We start from the raw sequence: 18,068 nt of genomic DNA on the forward strand, positions 1-18,068 counted from the left end.
ATGTATTTTCTATTTGTGCATCCATTTTTTTAAAAAAAATATATTAAAAGTTTTCTTGGTTTACAAAGGTATGCACAATGTCTCTTTTTTCAAGTTACATTTTCCATAGGTCAGTTTCATTTGTTGAGACATTAGGAGGAAAAAAGGGGGAAGAGGTGGAGGGGGCCATGGTGGGTGGGGGTCGGTTCAGGGGGTGATATTTCTATTTTGCTTAATGTAGGTGTGGGTTTTTGTGTCGGCGTCGTTTGTGCAGGTTCTCTTTGCTATCCACTCATGTTCCTTTGGTGGTGAGAGAAATTGTGGTTGGCCTAGGGTGCGGTTGCTTGTTTGTGATTGGCTGTGTTGAACTTTGTTTTCATGTGTGAGTGGGGTGAGTGGTGTTTTTGAATCAGGTTAGCCATGTTGATCCATATGCTGTTGGTGGATTCTTGTCGTTGTCTTGTTGGGCTGTGTATGTGATGAAGGGGAGCCAATTGTGCATCCATTTTGAGGTTGTTAAAACCTACAATTTGTTTTATTTATTTTATTTTATAACTCGCTCTTCATTGAATATTTCGATATCGGAGTGGGGAACAATGAAATAAAACGATAATGCAAATGTACAAACAATTGCAGAATCCATAAAAGCAAATCCAATAAACAAATTAACAGCTCCATTGTAAAACGAAGAAAGCCAGGAAAGGCATCAATTAGGATATCGCCATAATAAATTGCACAGAGGATTATTCAGGAGAATAATGTCTCAGGTTTGCTTAAGCATTCATGTTTGGATGCTCCCTTACATCAGGTGCGGGGAACCTTTGGCCCTCCAGAAGTTGCTGAACTACAAATCTCATCATCCTGGACCATTGACCATGCTTGCTGGGACTGATGGGAGTTGTAGTTCAGCAACATTCTGCGCTGTGGGTTAAACCACAGAGCCTAGGACTTGCCGATCAGAAGGTTGGCGGTTTTGAATCCCCGCGACGGGGTGAGCTCCCGTTGCTCGGTCCCTGCTCCTGCCAACCTAGCAGTTCGAAAGCACGTTAAAGTGCAAGTAGATAAATAGGTACCGCTCCGGTGGGAAGGTAAACGGCGTTTCCGTGCGCTGCTCTGGTTTGCCAGAAGCGGCTTAGTCATGCTGGCCACATGACCCGGAAGCTGTATGCCGGCTACCTTGGCCAATAAAGCGAGATGAGCGCCGCAACCCCAGAGTCGGCCACGACTGGACCTAATGGTCAGGGGTTCCTTTACCTTTACCTTTAACATTCCGACAGGGGCAGAACATATGCAGGGGGATAGGCTGTAGCTTAATGGTATAGCACATGCTTTGTGTACAGGAAGTCTTGGGTATTTCCAGGTAAAAACATGCCACCTCAATATTCTGTGGCCTTACCAGCAGGAGCAAGACAGTAGGGAGGGCGGCACGGTGCAGATGCACCAGCAAGGAGCAGTGGATTGGCTTTTTTGGTGTGTTTGCACTGCACTGAACTTCCCGCCAGCTCACCTCTCCTCCTCCCAGTAAGCAGCAGTGACTCACCTGCTAGGAAAGGGAGAGGTTAAAAATTACTCTCTGAATGCTTTGAATAGCTGTTTTTCACTGTTTTATTGCTAATTTTATTATTTTATTCTCTTTGTAAACTGATTTCAGGTTATTTTTCTTTCTTGCAATCAGCAGTCTGTAGATTTCATGAAAGAAATAAAGAACACCCACTTTCGATTCCCAGCCGCTGAACATTTCCCTTGTGGCTAGTAGCCATTATTATCCTCTATGAAAGCCTTGCATCTGTCCAAGATAGAAAAGTCCAGAAGGGAAATACACTGAGGTTTCTTTCTCCTCCTCCTCCTCCTCCTCCTTTTCCTTCTCTTGCATTATTTTTTTTTTTGGAGTGGGGGGAGTTGGAGGGCTCAGGGTTGGATGTTGACAGGTTTCCCCCTCCTGCTTCCTAGACCATATGGAAGTAGTGTGATTTGATAGATAAAACACAGGGTTTCTTTTTTAAAAAATGAAACACAAAAGAAGAACATATTCATTTTAAAGCTTTTTACTTATTTTTTTGCCCATATAACATTTGTTTCCATGGAAGCAGATCTGGCCACTAACAGTGCGAAATGCTATTCAGCTGCTTGTAACTGTTCCCATTGGGGAGGGGGGCTGGGGGGAGAAAGAGAAAATGGCGGGTGACAATTCTGGTTGGCAGTAAATCTAATTTCTGTTGAGTGCATTGTGCGCATTTTCTTAATTTCAGCAGGTTGTGCTCAACTTGAGTCCTGCTCAGAGGAGATCCATTGAAATTAATGAACCTTTGTTGCTATTGGCATTTAATTATCCACCCTTTGCCCTTAGGTCCCAGTGTGGGTTACAGTATTAAAACACAATATGTTCTTTATAGTGGATGAGCTGGGATAGCTCAGTTGGTAAAGTATGAGACCCTTAATCTCCAGGTTATGGGTTTGAGCCCCACGTCGGACAAAAGATTCCTCTGATTAAAAACAATTTAAGACAACTTACAATCGTAAAAAGAAGGTGGGTCCTAAAAGCATACACCTCAGGTGTCAAAAGCCAGGGTGAAAAAGTGTGTCCTCAGCATTATTCAGAAGCTGTATAATGAGGGGGCCAGATGAACCTTGGTGAGGAGTTCAATAGTAATGTCCATTAACTTCAATGGGTCTCCTCTGTATAGGACTAGCACTGAATGCCAATCACCAATGTTTTCTTTTAAGTGAGTATGAAGGGAGACCAGGTTTCATCAAAGGTATTTTCCTTTATAACCCCTGGTTATTCTTTTCATACGCAGGAGAAAAAGAAAGGAAAACTCTCCCACCAGTCTCACAAACATGTCTGCGGAGAACCTCTATGGACTGCCAATGTTTTAAGACCATGTAAAATGATGCCATAAACTTAATGCTATGTTCTTTTCTCTGAGCCAGTGTGGTGTAGTGGTTAAGAGCAGTGGACTCATAATCTGGTGAACTGGTTTCGATTCCCTGCTCCTCCACTTGCAGCTGCTGGGTGACCTTGGGCTAGTCACACTTCTCTGAAGTCTCTCAGCCTCACTCACCTCACAGAGTGTTTGTTGTGGGGGAGGAAGGGAAAGGAGAATGTTAGCCGCTTTGAGACTCCTTAAGGGGAGTGAAAGGCGGGATATCAAGTCCAAACTCCTCCTCCTCCTCCTCCTCCTCCTCCTCCTCCTCCTCCTCTTCTTCTTCTTCTTCTTCTGTGGAGACTGAATTGTATAATGAGAGAGGGGGTATCAAGGACAGAGCTGGACTGAACTATCAGGCGAAAAACAATGTAGAAAAAGAGTCTTGGATAAATGGAGTCATTTTGACTATCTTCACATGCATGACCTCATTTCTTCATTTCCATTTCATTCCTGGCATGCACCCCAATTTTCCTTCCCAAAGGGAATCCCAAAGTGGTGAAACCACAAAACAGGAAGCAGCTCAGTTAGCACTAAAATATTGGAAAATAAGTCAATTCATTCCAGTACAGGCTCACTGATAGAATAAATCTGTTGAATCTCCTCCTGCTCTGAATGTCTTCTGCCCACATCGCCACATTTGGTCTCCTTTGAGCAGTGATGGGAGCAGTGCAGATCTCTGCAAGACAGCAGTCACAGGCCAGCCACTTTTTTTTTTTTTTTTTAATATTTTTATTGGTTTTTTTAACACTTAGTTAACACATACAAAACACAATACAATAACAAACAAACACATAAACATGTAAAATTTCAATTCCTTCTTTTCATAACCCTGTTCTCTCCGACTTCCCCGTACCCTCCCTTTCTGCATCCTTGTTTTCAAATTTCTTCCAGCAAATCCTCACTTCAAATTTTAATTAATTGACCTTTAAACCCTCTTGTCATTACTGAATCCATACAGCAGTAACCTCATAATTTCTTAACCTTGGCGTTTTAGCATTCATTTACTTTATAGTAATTTTTAAGATAGACTTTAAATTTCTTCCAGTCTTCCTCCACTGTCTCTTTTCCTTGGTCTCGGATTCTGCCGGTCATCTCAGCTAGTCCCATATAGTCAATCACCTTCGTCTGCCATTCTTCCAGTGTGGGTAGTTCTTGTGTCTTCCAATATTTTGCTATAAGGACTCTTGCTGCTGTTGTGGCGTACATAAAAAAAGTTCTGTCCTTCTTTAACACCAATTGGTCAGCCATGCCCAGGAGAAAAGCCTCTGGTTTCTTAAGAAAGGTATACTTAAATACCTTTTTCAGTTCATTATAAATCATCTCCCAGAAGTCTTTAATCCTTGGGCAAGTCCACCAAAGATGAAAGAATGTACCTTCAGTTTCTTTACATTTCCAGCATTTATTATCGGGCAAATGATAAATTTTTGCAAGCTTGACTGGTGTCATGTACCACCTGTAGATCATTTTCATAATATTTTCTCTTAAGGCATTACATGCCGTAAACTTTATACCGGTGGTCCATAACTTTTCCCAGTCAGCAAACATAATGTTATAACCAAAATCCTGTGCCCATTTAATCATAGCTGACTTAACCGTCTCATCCTGTGTATTCCACTTCAGCAACAAGTTATACATTCTTGACAAAGTTTTAGTATTGGGTTCTAACAGTTCTGTTTCTAATTTGGATCTTTCCACCTGGAAGCCAATTTTTCTGTCTTGTTTAAAAACCTCCATTATTTGATAATAATGGAGCCAATCTCGAACTTTAGGCTTCAATTTTTCATAGCTCTGTAGTTTTACCTTATCTCCCACTTGCTCTAGAATTTCCCCATATTTTGGCCATTTCGATTCCATATTAAGTTTTTTCACCCCTTTAGCTTCCATTGGCGACAGCCACCTTGGGGTTTTGTTTTCCAACAAGTCTTTGTATCTAATCCAAACATTATATAAAGCTTTCCTAACAATATGATTCTTAAAACCTTTATGGGCCTTTACCTTGTCATACCATATATAAGCATGCCATCCGAAGGTATTATTGAACCCTTCCAAATCCAAAATGTCTGTATTCTCAAGGAGCAGCCAATCTTTCAACCAGCAAAAAGCTGCTGATTCATAATACAACTTTAAGTCCGGCAGGGCAAACCCCCCTCTTTCTTTTGCATCCGTAAGTATCTTAAATTTTATTCTGGGCTTTTTGCCCTGCCAGACAAATTTAGATATATCTTTCTGCCACCTCTTGAAACAGTCCATTTTGTCCAAAATCTGCAAAGCCTGAAATAAAAACAACATTCTAGGCAAAACATTCATCTTAATAACAGCAATTCGGCCTAACAAGGAAAGCTTCAAATTTGACCAAACTTCTAGATCCTTCTTAACTTCCATCCAACATTTCTCATAATTATCTTTAAATAGATTCACATTTTTAGATGTCATATTAATCCCCAAGTATTTCACTTTGTTAACCACAGCTAATCCTGTTTCCTTTTGAAACTGCTCTCTTTCCATAGCTGTTAGATTTTTCTCCAGCACTTTAGTTTTTTGTTTGTTTAATTTAAAACCTGCAACTTGACCAAATTCTTGAATTAGTTCCAAAACCCTTTTCGTACTAGTGTATGGCTCTTGCAAAGTTAATACTAAGTCATCTGCGAAAGCCTTCAGTTTATAATGTTTTGCTCCAACCTGAACCCCCTTAACCAACTGGTCTTTTCTGATCATATTTAACAAAACCTCCAGGACTGATATAAAAAGCAATGGAGATATTGGGCACCCCTGTCGTGTCCCTTTTTCTATCTGAATCACTTCAGTTACCACATTATTTACAATTAATTTAGCCTTTTGTTCAGAATATATTGCACCTATACCATTCTCAAAACCTTGACCTACCCCCATCCCTTGTAGATTCTTCTTCATAAAACTCCAAGAAATATTGTCAAAGGCTTTCTCCGCGTCCACAAATATCAAAACTGCCTTAGTGTTTCTATTAACTTCTAATAATTCCATAATGTCTATTATGTTCCTCACGTTATCTGACAAATGTCTTCCTGGGAGAAAGCCTGCTTGGTCCTTATGAATCTCCCCCACCAACACTTTTTTCAATCTTTTTGCTAAAATGTCTGCAAAAATTTTATAATCCACATTAAGTAGTGATATAGGGCGGTAGTTCTTGATCTGAGTCTTTTCAGTCTCTGTCTTTGGGATAAGTGTAATATACGCTTCTTTCCACGATTCAGGTGCCTGTTTCCCCTCTAGTATTTCATTACATACTTCCTTCAAAGGTTGTATCAACCACTCCTTCAAAGCTTTGTAATATCTGGAAGTCAGTCCATCTGGTCCTGGAGATTTTCCCAGTTGCATATTTTGAATGGCACCCTCTATTTCTTGCTCAGTTATTTTCTGATTCAGGTCTATTTTACTCTGTTGTGAAATTTTTTGTAATCCGTATTTCTTGAGAAACTCCTCTATTTCTCCCTCATTCACCGGGCCCTGTGAATATAATCTTCTGAAGAAACTCTGAAAACAGTTTCTAATTTCATTTGGCTTGTTAATACTCTTTCCTTCCACCTCTAAATTGGTAACCGTATTTAATTTTTGTCTTTTCCTCAATTGCCATGCCAGAAGCTTCCCACATTTATCTGCAGATTCAAAGGTCCTTTGTCTCATTTGTTTAATTTTCCATTCTATTTCTTGATTCATCAGTTCCAAATATTGTGTCTGATACACCTTAATTTCTCTCAAGATCTCCTGAGACTTTGGTTTAGACCTCAACTTTTTTTCCTCTTCTCTTATCTTTTCCAAAATTTTGTCCTTCTTCTCATTTTGTTTCTTCTTCTTTATAGAGTTCTGTTGTATTAGGAAGCCTCGCATCACAGCTTTGCTTGCATCCCAAATTGTTCTTTTTTCCACCTCTGTTTTCAGATTTATCTCAAAATAGTCTCTCAAAGTCTTTTGGGCCTTTTTATAGACCTCTTCATCTCTAAAAAGAGTGTCATTCATCCTCCATCTAAAAGAACCAACTGTTGTTAACCTCATCTCCATCTTTACGGCGTTATGGTCGGAGCACGTCTTTGGGCAGATTTCCACTTTCTTTATCTTTGGGGCCATTCCACTAGTTACCCATATTTGGTCAATTCTTGTCCATGTCATTTTCGCTTCAGAGAAGAAAGTTCCCTCTCTTTCTAGAGGGTTCTTTGATCTCCAAATATCAATTAAGTCCATATTGTCAGTCATTTCAAAAAATGTCTTTGGTAGTCTCCCATCCTTAGAGACTACCAGTCTTTGTGCCTTGTCCATGTTTGTAGAGACTACTCCATTCATATCTCCCATCATAATTAAATTATAGTCTAAATAGTCCAACAAAATTTCATGCAATTTCTTGAAGAATTCTGACTTCCCATCATTTGGTGCATAGATCCCTAGTATCAAAAATTTTTCTCCTTGAGCTTGTATTTCAATAGCCAAAAATCTTCCTTGTTCATCTTTAAACATCAATTTTGGGGCTAATTTTTCCTTTGCATATATTACCACTCCTCTTTTCTTAACTTTGTCTGATGATATGAATTCCTGTCCTAATCTTTTGTTGATAAGTAATTTCCTGTGGACCCTGGTCACATGGGTTTCTTGTAAACAAATCAAGTCCAATTGTTCTTTTTTCAAAATATGAAAGACAGCTCGTCTTTTTCTGGGAAGATTTAAACCATTACAATTCCAGCTCAGAAATTGCAGAGCCATCTTGTTGTTATTTATTCACCCCTCCAACTGCTCCAAGCAGTTGTTCGTCCTCGGTCGGTGATTTAAGTCCGAATGTCAAATTTAAAATGTCCGTAACCCCCTTTTCTTCTGGGGTTGGTTCCTCTGCCACCACCTCCTTCACTAGGTCTTCTTCATTCACTTCTAAAAATTGCTCTTTATCTTGAACAGTTCTTATTTTAACTTTCTTTCCTTTGTAATTGAACGATAGGCCTTGTGGGAATTCCCACCTGAAGGGTATTTTATTCTTTTTCAGCAAGTAGACCAGATCCTTGTAATGGGCCCTCACCTCCAAGATATGTTTAGGGAGATCCTTAAAAATTTCCACAAAATTGTCTTCAATCTCAAGAGTTCTTTGAAAATGTAAGCTTAAAATTTTGTCTCTTTCTTCCTTTGATCTTAATATTATCAAACAATCCCTTGGTTTCTTTCTATTTTGTTTTCTGCCCAGTCTGAAAGCAGTGACTATCTTAAATTCTTCCTTCTCTGGGCTCAATTGCCAAAATTCCAAAAACTCTTTTGTCAAAAAGTCCTCCAAATTATCTTTTTCGTTTTCGGGTACCAATCTCAGTCTCAGATTTCTTTCTTTTCTCTGCAATTCAAGCATGGACAAGGCCAACTCATGTTCATCCACTTTTTTACAGACTGGTGCCAATTTTGCCTGTGTGGTTTCTGCAATTTCTTTAGCCTCTTCAGCAATCTTTCGAATTGTAGTATTTTCTTGTACCAATTTATTTATACTTTCTGTATTAGATGTTATACTTTTAGTATTTAAATCAAGTTTTGCTGCAAGGTCTGCCAACTGTTTACTATTATCTGCCCCCTGTTTCTGCAACACTTCCAATGATTCATTAATCTTAAGTAATGCTTGTGTCACGGGGTCAGAAGTCATAACTGTTGTTTTCGACTGCCCAGCTGCAGCCGTTCCTACTGGCGGAATACTTGAGAGTGAACCTCTTTTCTTTTGTGCAGTTTTACTCTTGGCTCTTGTTATTATCTCCTCTGCTGGGCCACTCATATCAACCAAGGTCGTTCCCTCGTCTAGAAATTTTAAAATGGAAAATTCCAGTAACTTAGTTTCTATGGCACACTTTGCAACTGTTTCCCTGCAGCCCCCTAGAGGGAGCAGTCCAAAAACAAAGTATCTCTTTGAAAGTATCCAATAAAGTCTGTAACAACAATCTCAAGTTTCTTTTCTGAGCTTCAATATAGCAGTTAGATCTCCAAAATCAGAGCAGTCCAGTAGCAAAATGACAAAGTACTTTTAAAGTCTTAAATATGACAGTTCTGAATGACAGTTCTCAATAGGTGCCTTGTTTAGGCAGTCCGTTCCAAGAAATCAAGGCAGTAGATAGACGTTCCCCTTTAACATTTCCCTGCAGGTTCTCCAAAATTCACTTTTCTTCCTCCCCCTGCCCCTGCCTGCACGGGGGGATTTAGTCCCAACGTCAAGGTTACTTAATTCAACTTACGTTTCTTCAGATTTTTCTCAGGTTGCGGCTTTATCATCCTTTGCTTTAAGTTTCATGCAGTCCGGGAAAGGCAGACTTCCTTAATTTACACCTTTCCCGTTTTCGTCCGAAATCTCTTAAAAAATTTGTAAAATCCCAATCGATTTGTAAATCCTACTCACGGGCTTTAAATTTGTAATCCAAATTCAGGAAGGAATCGGCGCTCTCCGACCATGGCGACGCGGCTTCGCTTCACGGGCTGGGTGACGACTCTCAGCACCGCGCTTTACCCCCGCTGCCGTTCCGGAGCCTTTAAAAAGGCTCCCTCTCGATTCCGGGGGGGCGCAATGGTGCCCACCGAGTCTCCTTGCTTACAGGCTTCCGCGCCTGTAATTTTAAAGGGTCCCCGCTTCGCCGTAGCGGCAGGACCCGAACTCGTGAAGCAGACCTCCTCCGGAGCTCGGAGGTAGATCCGCCATTAGCCGATGGCGCCGACCGGAAGTCCAGGCCAGCCACTTTGTTCCTAGAAGTTAGCTTAAAACGATAATGCTCATGCCTAACAGGATGCCGAATCACAGATGTGATATTTTGCATAGAAAATAAAAACTCCTTCGAACCCACTTTGAGCAAGACCTTGCTTGCTTCGGTCCAAGGCAGAATCCTACTTTGGTTTTCCAAAACTTTGGATGTCTCCTCATCAAGAGCTGCTGCTGTCGGCATGCACAGAGACTGTTGTGAAGGCATGCGTTGGGATGGCTACCCTTCATGGAATTGGTTGAATCAGAGAGTTGGAAGGGACCCTGAGGATCATCTAGTCCAACCCGCTGCAATGCAGGAATATGCAGTTGTCCCTTATGGGGAGCTGCACCCCAGAAAGCAGCTGCCCCCCCTTAAAGGACCCTGTTGTCTGAAGGGTCTATTGTGCAGCATGTGCCTTCATTTTCTTCCTGGTGAGTTAGCTTAGGATCGCAACCTAAAGCTTGGAACTGTGCATGTGTAACTGTGGGTAAGCTCAACTGAACAAACTGGGATGCTCTTCTGAGTTGAGTGTCCACGGGGTTGTTCTGCCAGTGTATTGGTCTGCAGTGAAGACTACTTACAGAAAGCAATGTTGGTTTCATGTTGACAAAGGAAGTAGGAACCCACTCTGAACATCAGCACACCTCTGCTAGTAATCCGGTTTCACAAAGCTTGTGTCTGGCTCTTATTGGGACGCTGGTTTTCCCCTTTAGAAATTCCGTGTTGCTTTTCCTACCTTTCTATCTTCAAGGGGCAGGAGGACAGATTTTTAAAGACTGGTTTTATTCCAAAGAACGGGCAAGTGGCTTCTCCCTAGGCCACTGTTGAGGTTGTTTTATGAATTTACCAGCAGGAGGAGCTACTATACTGATGAAATGCTCAGGGATAAAAGCTAAAGGGAGAGATGAGGGCACATGTGTACGTTGAGTTCTTGCTCTTTTAAAAAGAAAAAGGAAAGAAGGGGGGGAGGAGAGATAATTAGGCCTCTGTCTTTCCATTATACCTGACAGAGGGTATACCGGGCCACAACTGAAAAGTGGGCCCGCAACTGCATAATTAATATGAATGCAGAGTTTTAACACAAGCCCTACCTTTGCAGTCTCATTCAGCGGCTGCAGAACTGACCTCCCCTTTTTCATTTGGAGTCACTTCAAAGATGGACCATGGGTTCAGGTGATAGGGAATGAAGTGTGGTGCACCTCTCAGGCTTCCCCTTTGCACATGAAAGTGAAGCTTCAACTTTAAGAACAGGCCACCGTTCTGCATTGTAAGAAACTCAGGGAAGCATGGTTTGTTCTAGCAAAAGTTAACCATGGTTTCAGATTCTGGTTAGAACAAGCTACACTTCTCCAGGTTCGCAATGTAACACGGAACTGTGATCTCTTCTTTTCTCACACTCCTCATTCATGGGGAATATACAAGCCCTAGACTTTCTGTGGTTCATTCCTGATCACCTGAACCAGCCTTCCCCCATCTTGGACGCTCCAGATGCTTTGGACTACAACTCCCATCAGCCCCAGCTAGCAGGAACAATGGTCAGGATTGTGGGGAGATGTAGTCCAAAAATCTAGAGAGCACCATGTTGGGAAAAGGCTGATCTAAACTACGGTTCAGGTGAAGTCAGAGCATTGCAGAGTAAATTAATATTGCAGTCAGAGCAGAGCCACCATCCAAGCATAATAGGTGAGGAGGGGCCTAAGTCCTACCCAGCTCTAACTTGTAAGTAAGAAGGAGGTCTTTATTCAGAGAAGTAATAGTACAAACGGGGCAGCAGACACAGTGCTCAGGAGGCATGAGACAAGAGTTCTGGAGCAGGGTAAGAAGTTCAGAACTGGCAGAAGTGATGAAAATGTCTCAACAAGTTTCCTTTCCCCTCCTGCTGAGCTTTTAAGGTGGCATTTGTGAAACGCTCTCACTTTGTGGGGATATTAATACAATGGTACCTCGGGTTACAGACGCTTCAGGTTACAGACTCCACTAACCCAAAAATAGTACCTTGGGTTAAGAACTTTACCTCAGGATGAGAGCAGCAGCGGGAGGCCCCATTAGCTAAAGTGGTACCTCAGGTTAAGAACAGTTTCAGGTTAAGAACGGACCTCCAGAATGAATTAAGTTCTTAACCTGAGGTACCACTGTACTGTAAGCAGAAGCTCCGTTGGAACGGGTCCCACCTGCAAGAGCCACACCTCGTTCTAGAAAAGGTGGCCCCGGGGTTAGTTGCTGCATTCTCCTGCTCAGCCTCCTTGCCCCAGGCTGATTAAAGCCCTCCCCAGCCTCTGCTGAGGCTCTTTGGTCTACAAGAAGCTCAGAGGGGAAAGCGGGCATCTCCGCTCCCCCTTCCCAAGGGCCAGAAATCAGTGTGGAAGGGGAAGATGCCCCCACTCCAACCCAGATTCCCACCATCACCCTTTTCCTTCCTACTCGTGCATCAGAGCCTGCCAACCCAAGCCTGATCCAGGGCAAGACCATGATATTTTGGCACTTGAGGTGAACCACTGGGAAGAAGGGGCAATCAAATCAACTTTACCCGATGCTTGAACTGGGAATTGAAGGCAGATGCAGAGCCCAGGAAACCCAGGAGGGCAGCCCCTGCCATTTCTTCCTTAGGGGGTAGGAAAGCGCTGCTGCTGGGAGACCAGTAGTTTCTCCAGTTCACCAGAAGGCTGCTGTGCAGGCAGCACTGAGGCAGGGTGCTGAGGAAGCAGTCAATCTGGGCCCAATAAGTGTTCTGCATCCGCTACTGGTGCTGTTCTTTGGAGGACAGATCTGCCCCCCTCCACACAGTGGATCCTGCTGCCTAAGGTGGTCACTTCACCTTGCCTCATGGGATGGGCTGGCCCTTGGGTTCAGGCAGTGGTCTTCATATAAGCATATTCCAACAGTATTCCAAGGATGCCCCTGTTTTCATCCATGAAATGTATGGGAGGATGGAATGGGGGCTATCAAAGCACATATTGAAATCAGCTGTGGGAAAGTGCCAGACTACACATTACATTGTTTTGCGTTGAGTGCAAGATTCTGTTTTATTTTTTAATTCAACTGGAACTCCATCCACCCATGCAAATAGCAGGTGCAGGGCTGTTGATGGTCTATCTCAGAACCATAGCACGGGGCAAAGGGTTAACACCCCCTCAAAACCTCCCCCAAGGTCACGATTCAGAGTTGCTCCTCCATCACCACTACCCTGGCACTGGCTGTTCGTGGGGAGATAATCCTTGCAAATCATGCAATTAGCAGTAAAGTGTTCCTTGGTCCACTGAGAGCTGGGGCAGACTCTTAAAGAGGGCATCCTGTCAAGTGTTCCGTGCAGTGTGACGTTTATGCTTTCTGATGGGATGTCATAGCAGAGCAACCTACACTCCACCCCCCCCCCCGCCATCACAGAATTATTTTTATAGCAGCAGCTGCAGCGCTCATAGTTTGTGCCCCAACATTATTTACTGGGATCCTGCAGAGTCAGGCTGGTAGCACCGCTGCATTTCAGAATTGGTGATGGGTGGGAGACTCACCAAGCCCTGGAAGTCTGAGAGCAGAGATTCATTTGCCTTAAGCAACTGCCAGGCAGGGTGCAATTTCCTCCCCCCAGCCTGATTTTTATTGAAAGGCAAGCAAAGCAATAAAAGTGGTAATTTGTAAAGCTTGCTATTACACAAGAGGGACTGGTTTCTACTTAAAAGTATTGTGATGGATGTGAATTTCCTGTATTTTTCTTTGATGTTTATGTGCTCCCTGGTTGTTCAGGAGGAAAACACTCGGTGCTTTAGTGGTTGCTAGTTAAAAATACGGCATGATTAAGGTTTTCCCATAGAACGTTAATTCTGATCTTTCTTTCTTTCTTTTAACCCTGAGTGGTTTTTATTGTGTATTCTTTTGGAAGCAGAGATGGAAATTTTCAATGATAAGTGTAGATGGGATTACAAGTAAAAAAAGGTATAGGACCCCTGGATGGTTAAGTCCAATCAAAGGTGACTATGGGGTGTGGTGCTCATCTCGCTTTCAGGCCAAGGGAGCTGGCATTTGTCCACAGACAGCTTTCCAGGTCATGTGGCCAGCATGACTAAACCACTTCTGGCGCAACGGAACACCGTGACAGAAGCCAGAGTGCACTGAAATGCTGTTTACCTTCCCGCCACAGTGGTACCTATTTATCTACTTGCACTGGCATGTTTTCGAACTGCTAGGTTGGCAGGAGCTGGGACAGCAACAGGAGCACACCCCATCGTGGGGATTAGAACCGCCGACCTTGCGACCGGCAAGCCCAAAAGGCTCAGTGGATTAGACCACAGAGCCACCCACGTCCCTAGATGGAATTGCATCAGAGTGCTCCCACCCCACTTCTAAAGATTTGTGCTTGGCACATCTGCCAGTGATGCTGACTTTGCAGCACCTGGCATCACGTCATGTCTTGTGGCAAACCTCAGTCAGCAGTATGTATCACCCTGAACTGGGCTTGCTGTATTGAGGATGAAACAGCTCCTAAAGACCTGGTCTCTAAGCAAAGAGATCAGGGCTTTCAGAGCCACACACTTCACCTTGTATGCCTTCCCTTTAACGTCTCTTAGTTTGAGGCATTAGGTGAAAGCTTCCTGCCACCCTGCAAGCCTTTGATTGCTCTTGATTACCACCACTTTTCGAGTCATCGTTGTGACGCTGTTAACTGTCTGCTTGGCGTTGGATCAATGTACCATTTAAAATGTTTTGTGGGGTTTTTTTGCATTGATTCTAGATAGATTGCTGTGGTCATTAATTTAACGCAGTGGTGGCAAACTGCTGGCTCACAGATTGCACTGGCCTTCAAGCCAAGGCACCAGTGCCAGGCAACGTTGCACTGTCTCCATTCTTTGGATTAATTGTCTGAAAGGTTCTCCTCCCCATTATAGGGCTGGGCAGAGAGGAAGCTCCGCCAGCTTTTGAGCCATGCCCACCTTTGAGCCAAACCCATCATCGACATGCCATCTTCAGAGGAGCTGTAACCAGGCAGCAGGGCCCCAAGGCCAAAAAGGGTTGGTCACCTCCATTTTAATGTGGGTGTGGCAGTACCTGGAGAAGGGTGGTGATGTGTGGCTGCATTTTAAGTTGCGCTCCACATAACCTTTGGGGAGTTTGGTAGGGTTCAAAATGATGTCCGTGCATGCGTGCATGCGTCTGTGCGTGCGCATGAGGCATAAAATACTCTTGTGGAGCCCACTGAGAAAACAAAGAAAAGTACAACCTTATTCCTTTTATACTGTAGTTTTCGGAGGAGTCTGTAGCCTGTGAGTGACTGCTGGGTAAGCAATATTTTTTCCAATAATTGTTTGTAGTAGACAAGTAAGTTCCTTTCAAGCAATTCATTCATGAAAGTCGGTCTATTGCAGGTCAGAATAGACTGTGAAGCTCCTCAAGTATTACTAACATGTATCATTGTGCATCAATACATCGGTCCATCATTAGCACAACGTTCATCAGAGCACCATCAGTTTCTATCACTTCTGGTGGTTTAGTGTGGCCTCCAAATTCCAGGCCATGGAGTTTTGCATTTTTTTGTATTATTGTGTTTGCAAGAACATAATGGTGTACTTGATTAATCCATTCCCTAGGTCACTATGTGAGTAGTGGAGAGATCCAGTAAACTAATTGTAGATATGGATAATACACACATCAGCACATACATTTGTGTTCTGATATCTGCTTTCCCCACGTACCGGGGTGGGTGGGAATACAGGTTTGTTTAATGCACAGTATGAACTTGTCCGTGGCTTGTCCCCCCCCCCCTTTCCTGTTTCTAGTGATTTCCAACCCACGGGAGATTCTGCAAGCAAAAGCAACAGGCCACGCGGGACGACCCGGTTTCCAAGGCTGTCTCGGAGCCATCAAAGAGACCCACGGAACCCAGAGCCTCAGAGTGGTGACCTTTGACTTTTTGGATAATTAGGACCAACTAGCACCGTGTACTTTAAGCTGCCATTTGATTTGGTTCTGTCCTGTGCAGTTGACGACACAAGCCTGTGGGCAGAAAGAAAAGACAACAGCACTGAATTTATAGCCAGAAGGGGAACCATCTGCCGTAAGGGTCCCTATTCTGATTAAACAGGTCACAGTTGAGGTGGCCACCATTTTCCAAAACAATCGGAGGCCTTTTGGCCCAGGACTAAAAATAAATAAATAGGATTGGTTCATATTTTCTTTGGCTTCTCAAGAGTCACACTCTAGCCCCTTTCATATATTGGAGTTTATGTAGTTTTGATGCGATCACTCTGCATTCAGATCCTCAAAGGAATTTCATAAGGCTTGTGGATTCACCGGGATGCCATTTTCCAGCAGTACAATTGCAGCTGGAACTATTGGGGTATTTATTTTATTTTCTGCCTCATTTATCCCCCCACCTTCCCCCCCAAATCAAGCAACTGTTCCTTGGGCAAAAATGGAACAGGAGTGTTGGAACCTGGTTGATGTTTCTGGTCAGATCCTCTGGCATATGACAAATGAACCTGTGGCACCATTGATTCCTCAAGCAAAATATCTATGATTTAAGGGGAGGTGGGCCGCACTGAAACCAGGAATGTGCTAGTGGCAGTGGGTGAGATCCAGGGCAATAGGCGAGTGTGGTGGGGAGGGCATTTTTACAGAAGACAAGAGAGTTTCCCAGCGATTTGCCTGAACTCCCATTATTGGTTTCTTGGTGGCATGTTATTATTAAAAGTAGTAATAATCTCAGTGCCAAAATAAGTAGGCGCTTGAGGCTATTCTTTCCACCGCTTCCTGCTTAAGGCACATGAAGCGACAGTGCTGAGGGCTTCTAAATGCAAGCGCCTCTGTTGCTTGTCACCTTTCGCTGAAATGTTTTCGGGTAAGGATGTGGCATGGACAGCTGAAAGGGAAGCTGTTGTTAAGACTGATCGGAATCCTAATACGATTTAACTGGAGTGCAGTTCGCTACACCCACACTTTGCACTGCCATAGATAGCAAATGACACCGTAGCTTTTTTTTACTTTCCATAATAAGCTTCACCCAATACTACATCTCTGTGAGTGTTGTGTTTGTTTGTTTTTAAAGGATAAACTCTGTTCCTTTCACCCCTTTGCACCAGCACAGCAGGTCTGTTGCATCATGTTAGGCTCATTTTGCAACCAAGGCAGGACAGGAAGGCATCTCTCACATTATGTTTACAGAAACCAACCAGTCCGTGGTTGAGTCCTATTACAACACTGGTGATGGGACTGTGTCCTCTCCTGCACCTGAGGGCAGCAAGCTAGCTTAGGGGATGGAGGGCAAGCTGCCTGGCACACACACAGCATGTGCCGTTGAAGGCAGGTGCCTCATTCTACCCAACGGTAGAGCCATAGTGCTATTTTGTGATCACTGTGCTCCCATCCTTCCCAAGCGCCCTCCTTCATCCACGGATCTAACACTGCTTTTCTGGAGATAATAATAATAATAATAAATAATAAATTTTATTTATATCCCGCCCTCCCCAGCCGAAGCCGGGCTCAGGGCGGCTAACAACAATCAAATAATCAAAAAATCAAATAATCACACAATCTAAAAATATTTCATTATAAAAATTAATTAAATCAAATTGATGGCAACCAATTAAGCAAAGTTCTGTGCAGGTTGCCAGAGGAGGGAGTCAGGCTGCGCCCTGATCAAAGGCCTGGCGGAACAACTCTGTCTTGCAGGCCCTGCGGAAAGATGTCAAGTCCCGCAGGGCCCTAGTCTCTTGTGACAGAGCATTCCACCAGATTGGAGCCGCAGCCGAGAAGGCCCTGGCTCTAGTTGAGGCCAGCCTAACCTCTCTGAGGCCTGGGACCTTGAGGATGTTATTATTTGCAGACCGTAGGTTTCTCTGTGGGGCATACCAGGAGAGGCGGTCCCGTAGGTACGAGGGTCCTAGGCCGTATAGGGCTTTAAAGGTTAAAACCAGCACCTTAAACCTGATCCTGTACTCCACCGGGAGCCAGTGCAGCTGGTATAGTACCGGATGAATGTGATCTCGCAGCGAAGACCCCATAAGGAGTCTCGCCGCGGCATTCTGCACCCGCTGGAGTTTCTGGGTCAGTCTCAAGGGCAGCCCCACGTAGAGCGAGTTACAATAATCCAGTCTGGAGGTGACCGTCGCATGGATCACAGTGGCTAGGTCAGGGCGAGAGAGATAAGGGGCCAACTGCTTAGCTTGGCGGAGATGAAAAAATGCCGCCTTTGTTATAGCTGTAATCTGCGCCTCCATAGAAAGGGAGGTATCGAAGATTACACCCAAACTCTTAACGGACGGTGCTGGCACTAATTGCACCCCCGCAAGAGATGGGAGTTGCCCCCTCAATCCCATATCGTCCCGACCCAGCCAGAGGACCTCTGTCTTCGAAGGATTTAACTTCAACCGGCTCCCACGTAACCATCCAGCCACAGCTTCCAGACATCTGGTCAGTGTGTCTGGGGCCGAGTCAGGATGGCCATCCATCAACAGAT

General features: G+C 43.8%; 1 protein-coding gene across 2 annotated transcripts in view; it reads left to right on the forward strand.

Moving 5' to 3' along the window:
• SNX29 (sorting nexin 29) overlaps positions 1–15,782 on the forward strand; it is a 225,936-nt gene extending 210,154 nt beyond the window's left edge. Inside the window, exons 21-22 of one of the 2 annotated variants that reach the window (XM_080981821.1) lie at positions 14,856–14,892; positions 15,391–15,493. In XM_080981821.1, the coding sequence (XP_080837947.1) occupies positions 14,856–14,874 (19 nt within the window). In that variant the 3' untranslated portion in view covers positions 14,875–14,892; positions 15,391–15,493. Of the gene's footprint in view, positions 1–14,855; positions 14,893–15,390 lie in introns of both variants that reach the window. The other variant, XM_080981819.1, reaches the window with a different exon arrangement.
• Positions 15,783–18,068: the final 2,286 nt, after the last annotated feature.

This window comes from Podarcis pityusensis (assembly GCF_964106645.2).
Source record: "Podarcis pityusensis genome assembly, chromosome: 14".
NCBI lineage: Eukaryota > Metazoa > Chordata > Lepidosauria > Squamata > Lacertidae > Podarcis > Podarcis pityusensis.